Source organism: Rattus norvegicus, chromosome 10, assembly GCF_021556685.1.
Source record: "Rattus norvegicus strain SHRSP/BbbUtx chromosome 10, alternate assembly SHRSP_T2T, whole genome shotgun sequence".
Classification (NCBI taxonomy): Eukaryota; Metazoa; Chordata; class Mammalia; order Rodentia; family Muridae; genus Rattus; species Rattus norvegicus.
In genome coordinates this window covers 91,719,527-91,735,735 of record NC_141543.1, presented here as the reverse complement: position 1 = coordinate 91,735,735, position 16,209 = coordinate 91,719,527, and the positions used below count along the sequence as shown (strand labels likewise).

General features: G+C 47.3%; 1 protein-coding gene across 4 annotated transcripts in view; it reads left to right on the top strand.

Moving 5' to 3' along the window:
* Acly (ATP citrate lyase) overlaps window positions 1–16,209 on the top strand; it is a 52,153-nt gene extending 35,944 nt beyond the window's left edge. For 2 of the 4 annotated variants that reach the window (NM_001111095.1, NM_016987.2), the window contains 11 exon segments: window positions 92–173; window positions 1,405–1,515; window positions 6,877–7,004; window positions 7,825–7,918; window positions 9,286–9,440; window positions 10,860–11,010; window positions 11,191–11,334; window positions 13,342–13,455; window positions 14,250–14,332; window positions 14,593–14,669; window positions 15,217–16,209. In NM_001111095.1, coding sequence (NP_001104565.1) covers window positions 92–173; window positions 1,405–1,515; window positions 6,877–7,004; window positions 7,825–7,918; window positions 9,286–9,440; window positions 10,860–11,010; window positions 11,191–11,334; window positions 13,342–13,455; window positions 14,250–14,332; window positions 14,593–14,669; window positions 15,217–15,311 — 1,234 coding nt within the window. In that variant the 3' untranslated portion in view covers window positions 15,312–16,209. 4 annotated transcript variants of the gene reach the window in all.

Genomic DNA, 16,209 nt, shown 5'->3' with positions numbered 1-16,209 from the left:
CAGACTTCACACCCATGAGCAATCCGTGTCTATAGTGGGGTACATCTCCCCATGCTGTCTCCTGATCCTCTGTCCTCCCTGCCCTCTGTAGGTACCCTGGGTCCACATTCATGGATCACGTGCTGCGTTACCAAGACACTCCAGGAGTCAAGATGATTGTAGTTCTTGGGGAGGTGAGCTGTTGTTGCCGTCGTTACTTTTGAGGGGAGGGTCTCCTTTTGATTATAAATGTAGTCTAGGATTTGCGTTTTTAAAAGTCAGGCACTTTGGCACTATACACCTTAAAGCGATCTCCTGGCGGTACAGCCCGTAAGATTCTGGGGCTGAGAGTTTGCTCTGTCAGCAGTGAGCAGCTGTGAGGGAGGAACCGTCTCCCTCTGGCCATGGTCTCCACCCACTGGGAGGATAGCTTGGCAGTGAGGCCATCTTCTTTTTTTTTTTTTTTTTTTTTTTTTTTTTTAAGATTTATTTATTCATTTAATATATATAAGTACACTGTAGCTGTCTTCACATACACCAGAAGAGAGCATCGGATCTCTTTACAGATGGTTGTGAGCCACCATATGGTTGCTGGGAATTGAACTCAGGGCCTCTGGAAAAGCAGTCGGTGCTCTTAACCACTGAGCCATCTCTCCAGCCCCATCTTCTTTTTTTTTTTTTTTTTTTTTTTTTTTTGGTTCTTTTTTCCGGAGCTGGGGACCGAACCCAGGGCCTTGCGCTTCCTAGACAAGCGCTCTACCACTGAGCTAAATCCCCAGCCCCCCCATCTTTTTAATGTAGTTATTTTTTTTTTTTTTTTAAATCTTATGTGTGTTGCCTTTGTGTGTCTGTATACCATGTGTGTGCTTCCTGCCTGCACCTCCTGTCCATGAGGGTGCCAGTCCTCTGGAAATGGAGTCATAGGTATTTGTGAACCAGCATTTGGGTGCTAGGAACTGCAGCCGAGTCCTGGAGGTGTGCCAAGTGCTCTTAACCGCTGAGCCATCTCCCCAGCCCCTGTGAGGGCTTCTTTTCTTTATTTTAAGATCCAGGAGAGTTCTGTAAGCCCATTTCTTGCTTGTTCTTCTGAAAGAGGTTCTAATCCTGCATCATCATGTACTGTGAATTAGAAAGGGACACCCGGGAATGGCCTTAAAAGGCATATTATCCTTCTTAATTCCTTATACACCTAGGATAAATCTTTTGGGTGGAAATTAAACTCACTGTTACATAGCCCAAGTTTGTGTCCTCAGATTTTATAGCCAACCTTTATTTCATGGGGTTATTGTTGTTTTGTGGTTTTATGGTTTTTTGTTTTTTGGTGTTTTTTTTCTTTGCCACGTGGGCAGTTTTTCCTGTTGAAGGGAAACTTGAAGTAGCTTCCACCAAGTTGTGGGGTTTTTCTCTTCCGCTATTCCTTTACAGATAGGGGGTACAGAAGAATATAAGATCTGCCGGGGCATCAAGGAGGGCCGCCTCACCAAGCCAGTGGTCTGCTGGTGCATCGGGACCTGTGCCACCATGTTCTCTTCTGAGGTATGAGTGGGACCGGCTATCCTTGAGTAGGAAATGAGGTTGCAGAAAAGGCTGTCTAAGCTGGAGCCTACATACATCTTCCTGTTCAGCTGCTAATTCCTTCCCTAAGCCCTTGTGGCTTGCTTTGTGACTGCAAAGCCGAGCCCAAGTTTTGCCTGCCAGGAATTTACGTCTCCTGGGCTCTTCCTCTGCACATTGACCAACAGGTTAAGGCTGAGATGAGACACTGAGCTCTGACTCAAGGAGGAAGGGGAGGGATATAGCTTGAGCTTAGCCCAGGAAGGCCATGTTAGGGACACCCTGTGGGAGACAGTGGGGAGAGAATTGTTCTTGCTTTACTAAGATGACATACTGGGCGTGTGAGGCAACCGAATGGGTAAAGGTGTGGCCATCGGTTCTGACCACATGAGTGTGGTCCTCAGAATCTACACAATGAAATGAGATCTAGCTCCTCCCATAAGTGGATCTCTGACCTCCACTTTCGCACCGTGTCACATGCATGCCACTCCAAAAGTAAAGGTGGCTTGCCGTAGAGCTGCGCAGTGGTGTACTTATAAATCCAGCTCTTAGAGGGCTGAGACGGGGATGATGAGCCTGGGGCAGATAGATGTCTGAGCTTCCGAGTTACAGAACCAGACTTAAGTGTTCAAGGTTCAACTATCCTCTACTGGGAAGATGGTCTATCACATGACAGAAATAAAATGCAGGATAAAAATGATCTGTCAAGCCAAGTGTGGTGGCATTAGTCCCAGCACTCAGGAGGCAGAGACAGACAGGTTTCTTTGAGTTCCAGCCTAGAATGTTCTACACAGCGGGTTCCACTCAGGACAGGCAGAGCTTCATAAGTGAGACTGTCCCAAGGAAACAAAACAAAAATTTGCCAACCAGTTCATTCATCAGCAGCGTGGAGCAGCCTGTGGTGCCCTTGATGGTGTGTGTGTATAGAGAAGGAAAGCGTTTGGTTTCCAGCTTCCTACAGCAATGGTGCTGTTGTGGTAGAGGGGGATAATTGAACCCATGGCTCAAATGCTGGCAAGCGCTTTACCACTAAGCTACATCCCTAGCCCGTAGTGACACTTTTTACCTAAGTAGCTGTTGGAGTTGCACATCTCTGAAGAAACAGCTTCATTTCTGTGTGTCCTACTGGTGGGAACACAAAATGCTTCAAAGGATGTGCACTAGAACAGGCCCTGAAACATTGTAACAGAAGACGGAAGTAGCCTAGTGCACATCCGGGGAGGCCATCATGTGTGTCTGTACTGGGAGGCCGTGGTCATCTTATACCTATGCACTGGAACACCAGGCCAGCCTGAGCGTGACGAAGAGATTCACTATAAAAGGAACGCAAGGCTCAGTTATTCTTTTTATTTTTTAAAGATTTATTCATTTATTATATATAAGTACACTGTCACTGTCTTCAGACACACCAGAAGAGGGCATCAGATCCCATTACAGGTGGTTGTGAGCCACCATGTGGTTGCTGGGAATTGAACTCAGGACCTCTGGAAGAGCAGTCAGTGTTCTTAACCACTGAGCCATCTCTCCAGCCCAAGAATCAATTATTCTTAGGTCAGGGTATTATGGAAACATTCAATATAATTCATTTATTTATTTATTTATTTTAGATCTATTATGTATACAGTGTTCTGCCTGCATTTGTGCCTGCGATTCAGAAGAGGGCACCAGACTTAATTACAGATGGTCGTGAGCCACCATGTGGTTGCTGGGAATTGAACTCAGGACCTCTGGAAGAGCAGTCGGTGCTCTTCCACTGAGCCATCTCTCCATCTCATAATTCACTTTTTTTTTTTTTTTTTTTTCGTTTTTTGGAGTTGGGGACCGAACCCAGGGCATAATTCACTTTTTTTTTTTTTTCTTCTCTATTCTTTTTTTTTCGGAGCTGGGGACCGAACCCAGGGCATAATTCACTTTTTTTTTTTCTACTCTATTCTTTTTTTTTCGGAGCTGGGGACCGAACCCAGGGCCTTGAGCTTGCTAGGCAAGTGCTCTACCACTGAGCTAAATCCCCAACCCCATAATTCACTTTTTAAATGTGAAATATGTGGAATTTTTTTTCCACATATTGAGTAAAGGGGGAGAGGGTGATCCAGAATTCTGCCTCAGAAGTTGCTGGCACAGGCTTTAAGGTCAGATCTTTGTGCACTGTCACCTCGTAAATCAGTACCTCTGTCTCCAGAGCTGTAAAGTTGATCTCTGGATGGTTTAAGTGAAAATGACTGTAGCCAGGCACGATGGCACAGAGTCTGATCTCAGCATTTTGGAGATAGAGACGGGAGAATCATGAGTCAAGGCTAATATGGCCCTAGTTCTCTTGCCTTGGTCATGGTGTCTGCTCACAGCAGTAAAACCCTAACTAAGACATCCAGCGAAAGGCCAACAGCTTTATTTAATTGGGGCTGGGTCACAGGTTCAGAGATTCAGTCCAGTGTCATCAAGGTATAAGCATGGCAGCGTTCAGGCAGGCATGGTGCAGGAGGAGCTGAGAGTTCTACATCCTCATCTGAAGGCTGCTAGCAGAATACTGACTTCCAGGCAGCTAGGATGAAGGTCTTAAAGCCCACACCCACAGTGACACACCTACTCCAACAGGACCACACTTTCTTATTTTTTTTTTCTTTTTTCTTTTCTTTTTTTCGGAGCTGGGGACCGAACCTAGGGCCTTGCGCTTGCTAGGCAAGCGCTCTACCACTGAGCTAAATCCTCAACCCTAGGACCACACTTTCTAATAGTGCCTCTTCCTGGGCTAAACATATACAAACCATCACATTTCACTCCCTGGCCCACATAGGCTTGTTCAAACATGAGTCTGGGGGGCAGGAAGGGGGGCAATACCTAAACATAGCATAACGTAAAATACATTTAGTCCAACTTCCAAGCCCCAATAGTTCTTAGTAGTCTCAACAGTGTTAAAAGTCTATTTGAACTTAATCTCTTCTGAGATTCATCCAATCACTTAACTGTGATCCCCAAAGCAAGACAGGGAATCAGCTGGGCAAACTCCAAACTCTGCTTCTCTCTCTCTCTCAATGTAATAAGAAATAAGAGTTCTGATGTCAAAGTGGTCTTCAGATCTTCAACTCCTTTTCATCTTTGTTGACAGCAACAAACTTCTTTCTCCTAGGCTGGTTCCATTTCCTGTTAGCCATTTTCCTCAGCAGGTAGTCCATGGCTCTGGCATCCCAAACATGGCCAAAGCTTCTGAGTTCTGCTGCTTGCTGTGGCTGGGACATGGTCCCGGTGTTATTACATTATAAGCAGCTTTCTGTCTTCCAAATCCTTCACTGTGTACGCTTGGCTGTCCTGGAACTTGCCCTATAGACTGACTTTGAGCTCAGATATCTACAGCCTGTCTCCTAAGCACTGGGATTAAAGGCCTAGTCCACCAAGCCTGGATTTAAGTTTTTCTTCACCTAGAATTGCTTTGTTCTAGGCTGGCCTTGAACTCAGAGATCTGCTTGTCTTTGTCTCCTGGGATTAAAGGCTTATACTACCATGCCTGGGTCTAAATTGAGCTGGGTGGGATCTTGCTCCGAGGTCACTACTCCCTCAATTCATTTTAATACCCTGGAACACAGGACTCAGCTCCACAACCATCTTCTGAAAAGTGGGGAATTAAGGCCAGGCCTTTAAGCGGCACCTTTACAAGTGTGGTTCAGAAAACGGGTCCTCAATGCAGTCACTCAGACAGGGCTGCTGTAAGTCAGGGAAATGCCGTCTGTCTATTCTTTTTCCTCTTTAGAAACTTGAGTTTTAGTTTTGAGAAGTCCCAGAGTTTAAGATTCGTTTAGTCAGGTATGTTGACCTACATGTGTTGCTGAGGCAGGAGAATTGCTGGAGCCCTGGAATTCAGACAGAGGTCAACCTGAGCAGCTTAGCGAAAGGGATCCCCTATGAGATATCTGCTGAGCATCACAGAGCGAGTTTCTGAGTTCGGAGAAGCCACTGCTAACTTTTCCACAAAAGTCACACGTCCTCTTTGTTCACTTAAATCTGCACGAACACAAGCTGGGACCAAAATCGCCCGGGTTCAAATGCTTCCTTCCATATACTACCTTGTGGTTGTGGGCAGTCACTTCGTCCTTGAGGGAACACTAGCAGGCGGCAGGCAGAGCACTGTGTGAATGGGGGTCTTGGAAAGCCCCTGGTGGGAAGCACTGGTCGCTCAGATGAGGCGCTAGGACGATCGTTTGCTGGGTTTCATCTAAGTCAGAGGTAGACTCATTTATTTCCCCTACTGCTTGACTCCCACCTCTTTTTAAGTGTCTTCCAGAGTATTCCTTCTGGTTGATAGAGTTATTGGACATTTACTTTTTCTATTTTTACCTCCTGAATTTCTTATTACATTGAGAGGGTGGGGAGAGAGAGAGAGAGAGAGAGAGAGAGAGAGAGAGAGAGAGAGAGAGAGAGAGAATGTGTTACACATACGGGGGTCAGAGAACAACTTGTAGGAGTCCTTTCCACAATTGTCAGGCTTGGTGGCAGGCACTTTTAGCCACTGAGCCATCTCACCAACCCCTGGTAAACTATTGGATGGCTTTTCTCTTCCCCCATGTTCCTGTTTCCTGTTTTCCTTGTTCCAACGCATGGTCAGAAAGAAGAAGCGGTTGCTACTTGTTGCTATAGCGATGTAAGCCTAGTGATCTGAACGCTGACTTTTTGAGCAGCTTGAGATCTTTGCTTTCATGTGAACTCTTGAGCTTCAAGGAACTGTCTTAGTTCTTGCTTGTTGCCGAGAGCTAACCCTCCATCCGATCCTTCTTTTTTTTTTTTTTTTTTTTTTGGTCTTTTTTTCGGAGCTGGGGACCGAACCCAGGGCCTTGTGCTTCCTAGGCAAGCGCTCTACCACTGAGCTAAATCCCCAGCCCCAAAACGTATGTGCTTTTTTTTTTTTTTTTTTTTTTTTTTTGGTTCTTTTTTTTTTCGGAGCTGGGGACCGAACCCAGGGTCTTGCGCTTCCTAGGCAAGCGCTCTGCCACTGAGCCAAACAAATCCCCCATCCGATCCTTCTTACGCCGGCCACAGGGAAACCAAACGTGGCTCATGTAAAGAGGATGATCTTGAAGTTGGATCAACGGCTTTGTAATCCTCGCCTTACCATGCACTGGGTGTCCCTTGAAGAAGCTGACTTCTCCCCTGCTTAGATTCCACACCTGTGATGTGGGAGTTGCCTACCCTACCCTACCTATTTGGTTAGCATACATACTAAAGGTTTCAATGAAGAAGCATGTGTGAAGCCTTTGGCAGGGGCCAGCCATGATCAGTGAGGATGTTTCCCGGGATATTTTGCTCTCCCCTAGAGGACTGACACACCTGATAACGCTGCTGTGCTATGTTTTCCAGGTCCAGTTTGGCCACGCTGGGGCTTGTGCCAACCAGGCTTCTGAAACGGCAGTAGCCAAGAACCAGGCCTTGAAGGAAGCGGGAGTGTTTGTGCCCCGAAGCTTTGATGAGCTCGGAGAAATCATTCAGTAAGGAGTGGGCAGGATGTGGTCTCCCCACCCTTTCCTGATCCCTTCTGAGGACACCCCCACCACCACGGGGCCTCTGGATACTCTTAGCTGTTCATTTGCTCTGATGCACTGTAGGCAAAACCAACTCCTTGACTTTTGTTTTATTTTAGTTTTAAAAGCACCAGGTCAAGGCCAGTTGGACTGGTGTTAAAACTCATTTGGTTTCTGAGGCTGGTGTTGGTGGCCGTTAAGGGCTTGGATGTGTTTAGAAAGTGTCATTTTAAGCAGGCAACAGTGGCATATACCTTTAATCCTAGTACTCAGGAGGCAGAGGCAAGCGGATGTCTGTGAGTTCCAGGACAGCCAGGACTACACAGAGAAACCTTGTCTTAAAAAATAAACAACAGGGGCTGGGGATTTAGCTCAGCGGTAGAGCACTTGCCTAGCAAGCGCAAGGCCCTGGGTTCGATCCCCAGCTCTGAAAAAAAAAAAGAAAACAACAACAAACAAACAAACAAAAAGTGTCTTCCAGGGTATTCCTTCTGGCTGATAGAGTTATTGGACATTTACTTTTTCTATTTCTACCTCCTGAATTGGCTGTTCTCCTCTCTTCCCGTGATTTGCAGATTCATCCTCCTGTGAAGCCTCATCCAGAGAAGGGGAGCTAAAGGGGTGGTGGCAAGGACAGGCCGGGCCATAATTTGTTTTCATTTAGTTCCTGGGATCCAGTTGGTAGGAGTAAGCTACTGTGAGCTGAAGAAGCCTACAGTGTTTGGGCTACAGCCTAGAAAAAAATCTACAGAAACCGTAGCGTCTCCTGTCTCTCCCTGTCTCCCAGGTCCGTGTATGAAGATCTTGTGGCCAAAGGCGCCATTGTACCTGCTCAGGAAGTGCCACCTCCAACAGTACCCATGGACTACTCTTGGGCCAGGGTAAGTGTCCCGGTAATCTGGAGGTGAAGGTGGATTTGCGGATTTTGTTTTGAAAACATGCTCTCTCCAGTCCTAAATCTTTCCTCCTATGTACAAAACACAGATTGTCTGCCTCTGCCTCCCAAGTGCTGGGATTGGAGGCTTATGCTGCCATGCCTAGCCCTAAGTTGGTGGTTTTTGGAGGCAGGATTTTACTTAGTGGCTCTGGCTGTCCTAGAATTCACTCTGTGGACTAGGCTGGCCTCTAACTCAGCTCCTTCTGTCTTTAACTCCCAGTGCTGGGATTAAAGATGTGTGTTAGAAAATCACACCCGGCTAGATTTGTGAATTTTAAGGTGGTTTGGGTTTGACCTCCTGGATACCAGGCCCCTTCTGACTACTTAGAGCAGTGAAGCCAACTTCTCCAAGGGGATCAGAAACCTCTCTGATTAACTCTTGGGTCCCATGCACTGTATGCTAGAACTTGTCCCTGGTTTTATTTTTAGGTCAGGTGACAGAATGGGCAACACAGTCCACGTGTGTTTTATCTGATGTTGGAAGGAGCCAGCTTGTAGGGCCTAACGGTTAGCACGAGGGAGCTAGAGGCAGGAGGATCGGAAGTTCATGGTCATTCTGCTGGTGCTTCTTCCTCTTCCCTCTTCGCTCCCCCATCCTTCCTTCCTCCTTCTTTTGGTTTTTCAAGACAGGGTTTCTCTGTGTAGCCCTAACTGTCCTGGAACTCACTGTGGACCAGGCTGGCCTCGAACTCAGAGATCCTTGTCTCGCAGGTGCCTTGGCCTTCTGAGCACTGGGTTTAAAAGCATGTGCCACAGTGCCTGGTTTAGAAAGCTACTTCGAAGAAATGCTTTCCTAGAACGTTCAAAGAATATATTTACGTTTTTTGTTTATCATGATTAAACATGATTAAACATTGTTTAACATGATTAAACATGTTAATGTTTATCACAGGAGATTAATCAGATGACTATGATGAGGTGCCACATAGCAGTTAAAAGGAATTAACTAAATTGTGCATGTACAGACATTAATAGAGTAAAAGGCGCACTATGGGCAGGCTTGCTAAGTAAGGAGTCTTGGTGGTCCTCAACCTTGGCGTGTAAAGACAGCTAGCCTTGAACTCTGGTCTACCAGCCTCTGCCTTCTGTTAGCCCTGGCCGCCCTGACATTCAGAGATCGCCTGCTTCTGCCTCCCCAGTGCTAGGATTGAATGTGTGCACCTCTATGCCTTGCTAACCTCCACTTCTTGAAAAGAGTTTGTCTGGATCCTTCAGATCGGCCAAGCCATTCCTGAGAGCACACACAGCTATCTGTCTTGGGAAAAAAAAAACCAATGGCCACCATAACACTCTGTCCCCATGTCTGCTCAGGAGCTGGGTTTAATCCGAAAACCTGCCTCATTCATGACCAGCATCTGTGACGAGCGGGGGCAGGAACTCATTTATGCGGGCATGCCCATCACCGAGGTCTTCAAGGAAGAGATGGGCATTGGTGGTGTCCTGGGCCTCCTCTGGTTCCAGAGAAGGTGAGACACGATGGGCACGGGTAATAGGGCACTGGGCTTGGAGCCCACAGTCTTCCCCTGACACAGGAGGTAGGGCGGGCAGAATGAAGAGTGTCACCCGCCATGTGGCCACAGGCTGACAGAAGGGACAGAAAGGTCACTGTAAACCAAGAGGATGAAAAGGATCGGCCTCAGGAGAGGTCTTGGGAATGTACAGTGACCTCCAGGTCAGTGGGGCACCTGGACAGGTATGAACTTAACCAGTGGGGCTGATAGAGTTGCCGTGCAGCCCTGGATGAGCTTCTTCCCCTCGGCAGTTCTGTCTTTCATAAGGCTGAACGGTAAGTGTTTGTGTTTCCTTCACTCACTCCCAAGCTTAGGCTGTCCTGAGCCTGACAGCCGCCTGAGGCCGCAGGCCTGTGGTTACCCAGCACTGACGGATCTCCCTGTGAAAGCCTTAGCTTCTGTTGTTCTTTGTCATGCCCTAGGCTTTCCCTAGACAAACTCCGTATAGTACATAGATTTCTCTGTGTACTCCCCTGCATCCTCTATCCCCCAGTCTCCAGACTTTGCCCTTGATTATTAGTGAGGATATTGAACACTACAGGATGTATGGGGTGGGGCCACATCTTTTTTCTGGTAGCAGGCCTGTGGAGAGAAATGTAGCCGCCACAGTTACAGACCAAATCCTGTTACAGAAACTCAGGCTGACCACTTTTTTGTTGTTGTTTTTTTGAGGCAGGGTCTCATTATGTGGACCAGGCTAGCCTCAAACCCAGAGATCAGTCTCCCCCTGCCTTCCATGTGCTGGAATTAAAGGCATGTGCTTACCCCACTCAGCTGACCAAAGTTCATGAACTTTTTTTTTTTTTTTTTGGTGGAGCGAAGTCTTTTTGTTCTTTTTAAAGAATCTTTTATTTATTTGTTTGTTTACTTGCTTATTTTTCAAGTGCTTGGTGTTTTGCCTTTGTGTCTATCTGTTGTCTGTGTGAGGGTGTTAGATCCCCTAGAACTGGAGTTAGAGACAGTTGTGAGCTGCCATATGGGTGGTGGGGAATTGAACCTGGGTCCTCCGGAAGAGCAGCCAATGCTCTAAACTGCTGAGCCATCTCTCCAGGCCCGTACATACATGTCTTAAGAGGAGAAAATCTTTGTTAGTGAAGTCACGTGGTGTGACATGGGCAAGCACTGCAGATTCACTACAATTTGATTTTGAGTTAATTTCTCATTGTTGCACATTCCGAAACCTTTTATGGGCTGGAAAGATGGTTCAGTGGTTAGCACCGTGCTCTGCAGTGATCTGAAGCATTCAGGAGCCAAGAAGGGTTTGACTTGGAGTGGGCGGTGGTATCAGGCTACAGAGGAGCCTGTGTCCTTGTCACTGTAGCTCCTGGACTTTGTTCCAACTCTTCTCCCTGCGCCTCTGTGTGCCTCCTCTAGGTTGCCCAAGTATTCCTGCCAGTTCATTGAGATGTGTCTGATGGTCACCGCTGATCACGGGCCAGCTGTCTCCGGGGCCCATAACACTATCATCTGTGCTCGGGCTGGGAAGGACCTGGTCTCCAGCCTCACCTCAGGGCTGCTCACCATTGTAAGTCTGGCCTTCCTGGGAGGCGCCAGCTTTGGCACCGTGCTGCCTAAATGCAGCAGACTCCCGGGAGCCCAGGGTAAACACCCCAGGCCAGATGCTGCTCAGGGCTCCCTGGGATGGTTTGCAGGGCTAGGGGAGCAAGCCATCACCGTCAGCAATATGGGTTCGTTTCTCCTCCAGGGGGACCGGTTTGGGGGTGCCTTGGACGCAGCAGCGAAGATGTTCAGTAAAGCCTTTGACAGCGGCATTATTCCCATGGAGTTTGTGAACAAGATGAAGAAGGAGGGGAAACTGATCATGGGCATCGGCCATCGAGTCAAATCGGTGAGCTATTGCCCTGTTCTGAGGCATCTGTGGAGGGAGTGGTACTAAGAGATTGCCAACTGAGGTAGAAATGCTTGCCCTGGAGCCATGACATCACCGATGAGAGTGCTTGCTGCTCTGAAAGAGAACATGTGTTTAGTTCCCAGCACCCATGGCAGCTTACTGTAGTTCCAGGGAACCCGACACCCTCTTCTGGATTCTGGGTGCCAGCAAACAGGCAGTGCACACACATACGTGCAGACAAAACACAGACCTTCCAAAAGAGAGACACTCGAGTTCTTGACTCCCCGTATGCAGAGCTTGGGGTATACAGACAGATTCCCAAGGCAAGGTGACCCTTTCCCAGCCAGATTAGTGGCCCGAAGGGTTCTCAGTTCATCCAGCTTCAGTTTTCCAAATGAACTTGTAGGAGAAAAAGCTAAGATCAGGGGAAAGTGTCAATTGCCTTCCTCCAGACAGCACTTCCTGTTACAAGATCTCAGTGACCTGCAGCAGCCATACTGTGTCTGCCATGCTTGGCTGTGGCTTTTCCGTTTTAGCTAAGCAGCACTGGTCTGGGGGTTTGGGGGGCTACAGGTGGTCAAAGGCCAGCCTGTCAGTTCTTTCCTTCCTCCGTGTGGCTAGAACTCAGGCTGTCAGGCTTAGTGGCCGGTGCCTTAATCGCCCTTTCTCTGACCCTTTCCCCCTCTTGCGTTGGTTAAGGCAAATCAGACAGTTAAACTTGACATACTTGGTGCAGAGAGGTAGGAATATTAAGCCGAGCCCAATTGAGATAGACCCATAGGGAAAGAGTATTTTAAACAGTTAGTGTGGCCCTGTGCAGGATGACAGTCGTGCGAATGCCCTGAAAACATGTCCTTTAGGTCACCAGTGGTAGGATTTGGGGTATGTCTGAGTCCTCTCTCTCACCCAGTGTCAGCCATGGGTTCTCTCCCTTAGTTACTGTTTCTTTTCCTCTTCTGTGTGTTTTCTGAGATGGTCTCTCTGCACCTTGGCCATCCTGGAGCTCCCTATATAGACTAGGCTGGCCTCAAACTCACAGAGATCCTCCTGTCTCTGCTTTGCAGGTCCTGGAGTTAAAAGCATGCACCATTGCACCCAGCTTAGTCAGGGCTTCAGTTGCTGTGATAAGGGTGCCCTGATCCAAGCACCTTGTGCAGGAAGGGTTCATTTCCTCTCACAGCTGTTTGGTGAGAGCCCTTCACTGGGGAAGATTGGGGCAGGGACTCAAGGCAGGGACTGAAGCAGAGGCCATGGAAGAACACTGTCACCTGACTTGCAGTGACTCTGCAGCTAGCTTTCATATGAGCCAAGACCGCCAGGTGGCACCACCTACAGTAGGCTAGGCTTCCTTCCCACATGGGTCATTAATCAAGGAAATTCCCCACAAAGTTGCCTGCAGGCCATTCTGATAGAGCCTTTTCTCGTTGGAGGTTTCTCTTCCCACATAGCTCTAGCTTATTGACAAAAAGCAATCAGGCCAGGGCAGTCTCTAACCAGATGGCTAACTTCATTTGTCACAGTTCTGGGTTTTTTTCCTAAGGTATTTGGGTGCATGCATTGCTGCCCTATCCCCAGCGCGTGCAGAACTTTTTTGTAGCTTGCCGAGACGACCAATTCTGGTCAGCAGCCTGGTTTGTGGCCAGAACCTAAAACAGGGTAGTGAATGGTTGAATGCAGCCCCTTCTGCCTGACACTACAGATGCTGGTTAATTTCTTGACCTTATCTGCGGGCTGGGGTGAGGCTCAATTCCTTCCTTATAACAAAAGAGAGCACTACAGAGGTTGTTTGGAAGTCCAAATGAGGCAGACATAAGGGGACTTGAAAATCCTTCCGCCTCTCAGCGTTATCCTTAGGGGTGCTATGAAGACTTGTACACAGAGGTTGGGTCCCCATGCTGGCTCCAGGGTCACACAGGCACAGGTCTGTCCACTTGTAACACAAGCACAAGTGTATCCGTTGGCTGCTGTGTCTGAGCGATCGTCTCTCTAACTGGGTCTTTTTAGATAAACAACCCAGACATGCGAGTGCAGATCCTCAAAGACTTTGTCAAACAGCACTTCCCCGCCACCCCGCTGCTCGACTATGCACTGGAAGTGGAGAAAATCACCACCTCAAAGGTAAGGAAGGGGGGAGTCGTGTCCTCCTCTTCACCCCCAACCCCTCCCTTGTCCCATTTTGGTATTGATTTCTTAGTTCCGGGGCTTTTTGTCTTGTTCTGAAAGATGGCTCATGGGGTATAGGCTGGGTTTGAAATCACTCTACAGTAGATGATACATACCATCTGTCTGTCTCCCCATGCCCTGCCCAAATAGAACATTTGAAAATGGTGTCAAAGTTCATAGTCATAATGGTAGAAGCTTCCCGTTACTATACAAACGCCTGGCAGGTCACAGGGGAGGAGGATTCATGTGTTGTCTTCTAGGGGATCTAGGCTGAGGTGACAGGAAAGGGCTGGCAGGACAGAGTGGTGTACTCCATCACAGCAAGCTTTCTCCTTCCGCTCCACGTGGGCTCCTAGCTTGTGAGATGGCGCTTCCTACCTTACTGAGTCCTCTCTGGAAAGTTCTCACAGACAAACCCAGACCTGAGACTCACTGAACTCCCAGGAACTTCTCAGTCCAATCAGGTTATTTATCTGTTAGTGATGATTTTGTAAACGTTTAAATGGGAAGCAGTGTTTACACAACATGGAGGCATGAGATGCTTAGAATAAGCACTACAGTGCCAGGTGTGGGTTGGCAGCCAGACACGGAGGCAGAGAAGTCAGCATTAGAACAATAAAGGTAGTTTTTACAGAACATACAAATGACATTGTACCCACAAACCTCTATAGTAATTGTAGGTAACAGTGAAGCATCAGGAAAAAAGAAAAGAGAAATGATAAAACTTCTTTTTATTTTTGCCCTTTCAGAAGCCAAATCTTATCCTGAACGTGGATGGTTTCATCGGCGTTGCGTTTGTGGACATGCTTAGGAACTGTGGCTCCTTCACCCGGTGAGCGCCACGGCCTCTGCTCCAGCGTCACTGTTTCTTAGTTTCCCTCCAACCGTGAGAGGACTTAGCAAGGATGTCGAGGCATAAGGAGAAGACCAAAAGTTACCAGCACCCGTGACACCCTGCCACCCCACCCACCGCGCCCCACCTTTCCCCTTTGGAGCTGTAGAACTGCTCTCTGGGAGGAAGTAGTGCTGTCTCTTTAAGAAGATGGCCATGTGATTCCGTTTTAAAAGAACCTGGTTGTTTGTGTGTTTCAGGGAGGAAGCTGACGAGTATGTTGACATTGGAGCCCTCAATGGCGTCTTTGTGCTGGGAAGGAGTATGGGCTTCATCGGTGAGTTGGCTGTTGTTTTAAGGGTTTCTTGCTACGCTCCTTGTCCTGTATGTGTGAACCTCCAGAAGAGACGTCACAGTCCTCACCCTCATTCTTTTGTTTCTAATTATTGTTTGGGTTCGTGTCACATGGAGGTCTATGTCATTGTTCTTAATCCTTATTTGACTTTTCTTCTTATCTTTATCTTCCTTTTATTTCTAAGGAATAGTTTCCATTACTAGCTAAGAAAAGTAGATTTAATCTAACTTTGTGTGTGTGTGTGTGTGTGTGTGTGTGTGTGTGTGTGTGTGTGTGTACATACGCGCTTGCGCATGTGTGCACGCATGTTGTTTTATGGTTTTGTTATCTGCCCCCACTGTACCCTCCCAGGCCCGAGGCTGAGGGCTAACTCCTAGGAGGGCCTCATGCCTGTTAAGCAAACACCCCACCACAGAGCCACATCCTCAACCCAGTGTCTACATTTTGTACGTCAAGAAGAGTTCCCTCCCATTTTCTGCCCTTCACCATGCTTCTGGAACTAATAACAGACACATTGACTCCATTCTAGGGCACTATCTTGACCAGAAGAGGCTGAAGCAAGGGCTGTATCGTCACCCCTGGGACGACATTTCCTATGTTCTCCCGGAACACATGAGCATGTAACCGAGCCAGCAGCCCTACCGTAGAAAAAGGAAGACAAAAACTCCCTCCTCGACAATATAGCGGACAGACAGCTGGAAACAGAGCCCGTTATGGGCTGGGCCTGGAATGGAAATAGCCATTGATGTGCAGGCATGGAAAGCCAACACCACAGGCCCATTCAGTCCACACAGAGAAGCTTAGTATTTTTTTTTATATATATATCTATATATATATAAGCATAGAAATTTAAAACCAAGCCAATACTTGTGACGTTTGCTCTGCTACCTGCTGTATCTATTACATGGAAGACTGTAAGCAAGCACTATCAGAATAATGTTCTTCTAGGGCCTTATGATGTTGCTTTCTTTTTTTAATTAGTTAAAAATTTATTTTTCCTCTAGAGGAAGGGAATGCGACTTTTAAGACTTCAGGATACTATCTGTTTGTAGGACCACTGTCTGGTATCCCACCTCCCACTCATCTTCACACCACATGAAGAACACTGTATTAATCTGATTTTTAAGGATCTTTTTTTTTTTTCTGTGTTATGTGTTAAGGGTTTATTTAGTATCCCACTGAAACGTTCTGTGTTACAGACCAATGTCTACTTATGTCAAGGGGAGGAGGGTTGGGACCATTGTACCCTTAGCCATCGTCACACATGTGGAGTAGTAACTTAAATGTAAAGTTGTAACATACAAGTGTTTAAAATGGAAACCGCAAAGCAAAAAGCTGTGAAACGTCTCGTGTCTTGTGTTCTCTGTGTTCATGCAGCTGACTTGTCTGTTACTGAAGTGTGGGTCCAAAGACTCACATCTGTTCCGCATCTGTAACCCACAGAGATTCTGGGCAGCTGCCACCTCAGTCTCTTCTCTGTATTATCATGTTTGGTTTAAATAAACTAGATAGTAACAATGGC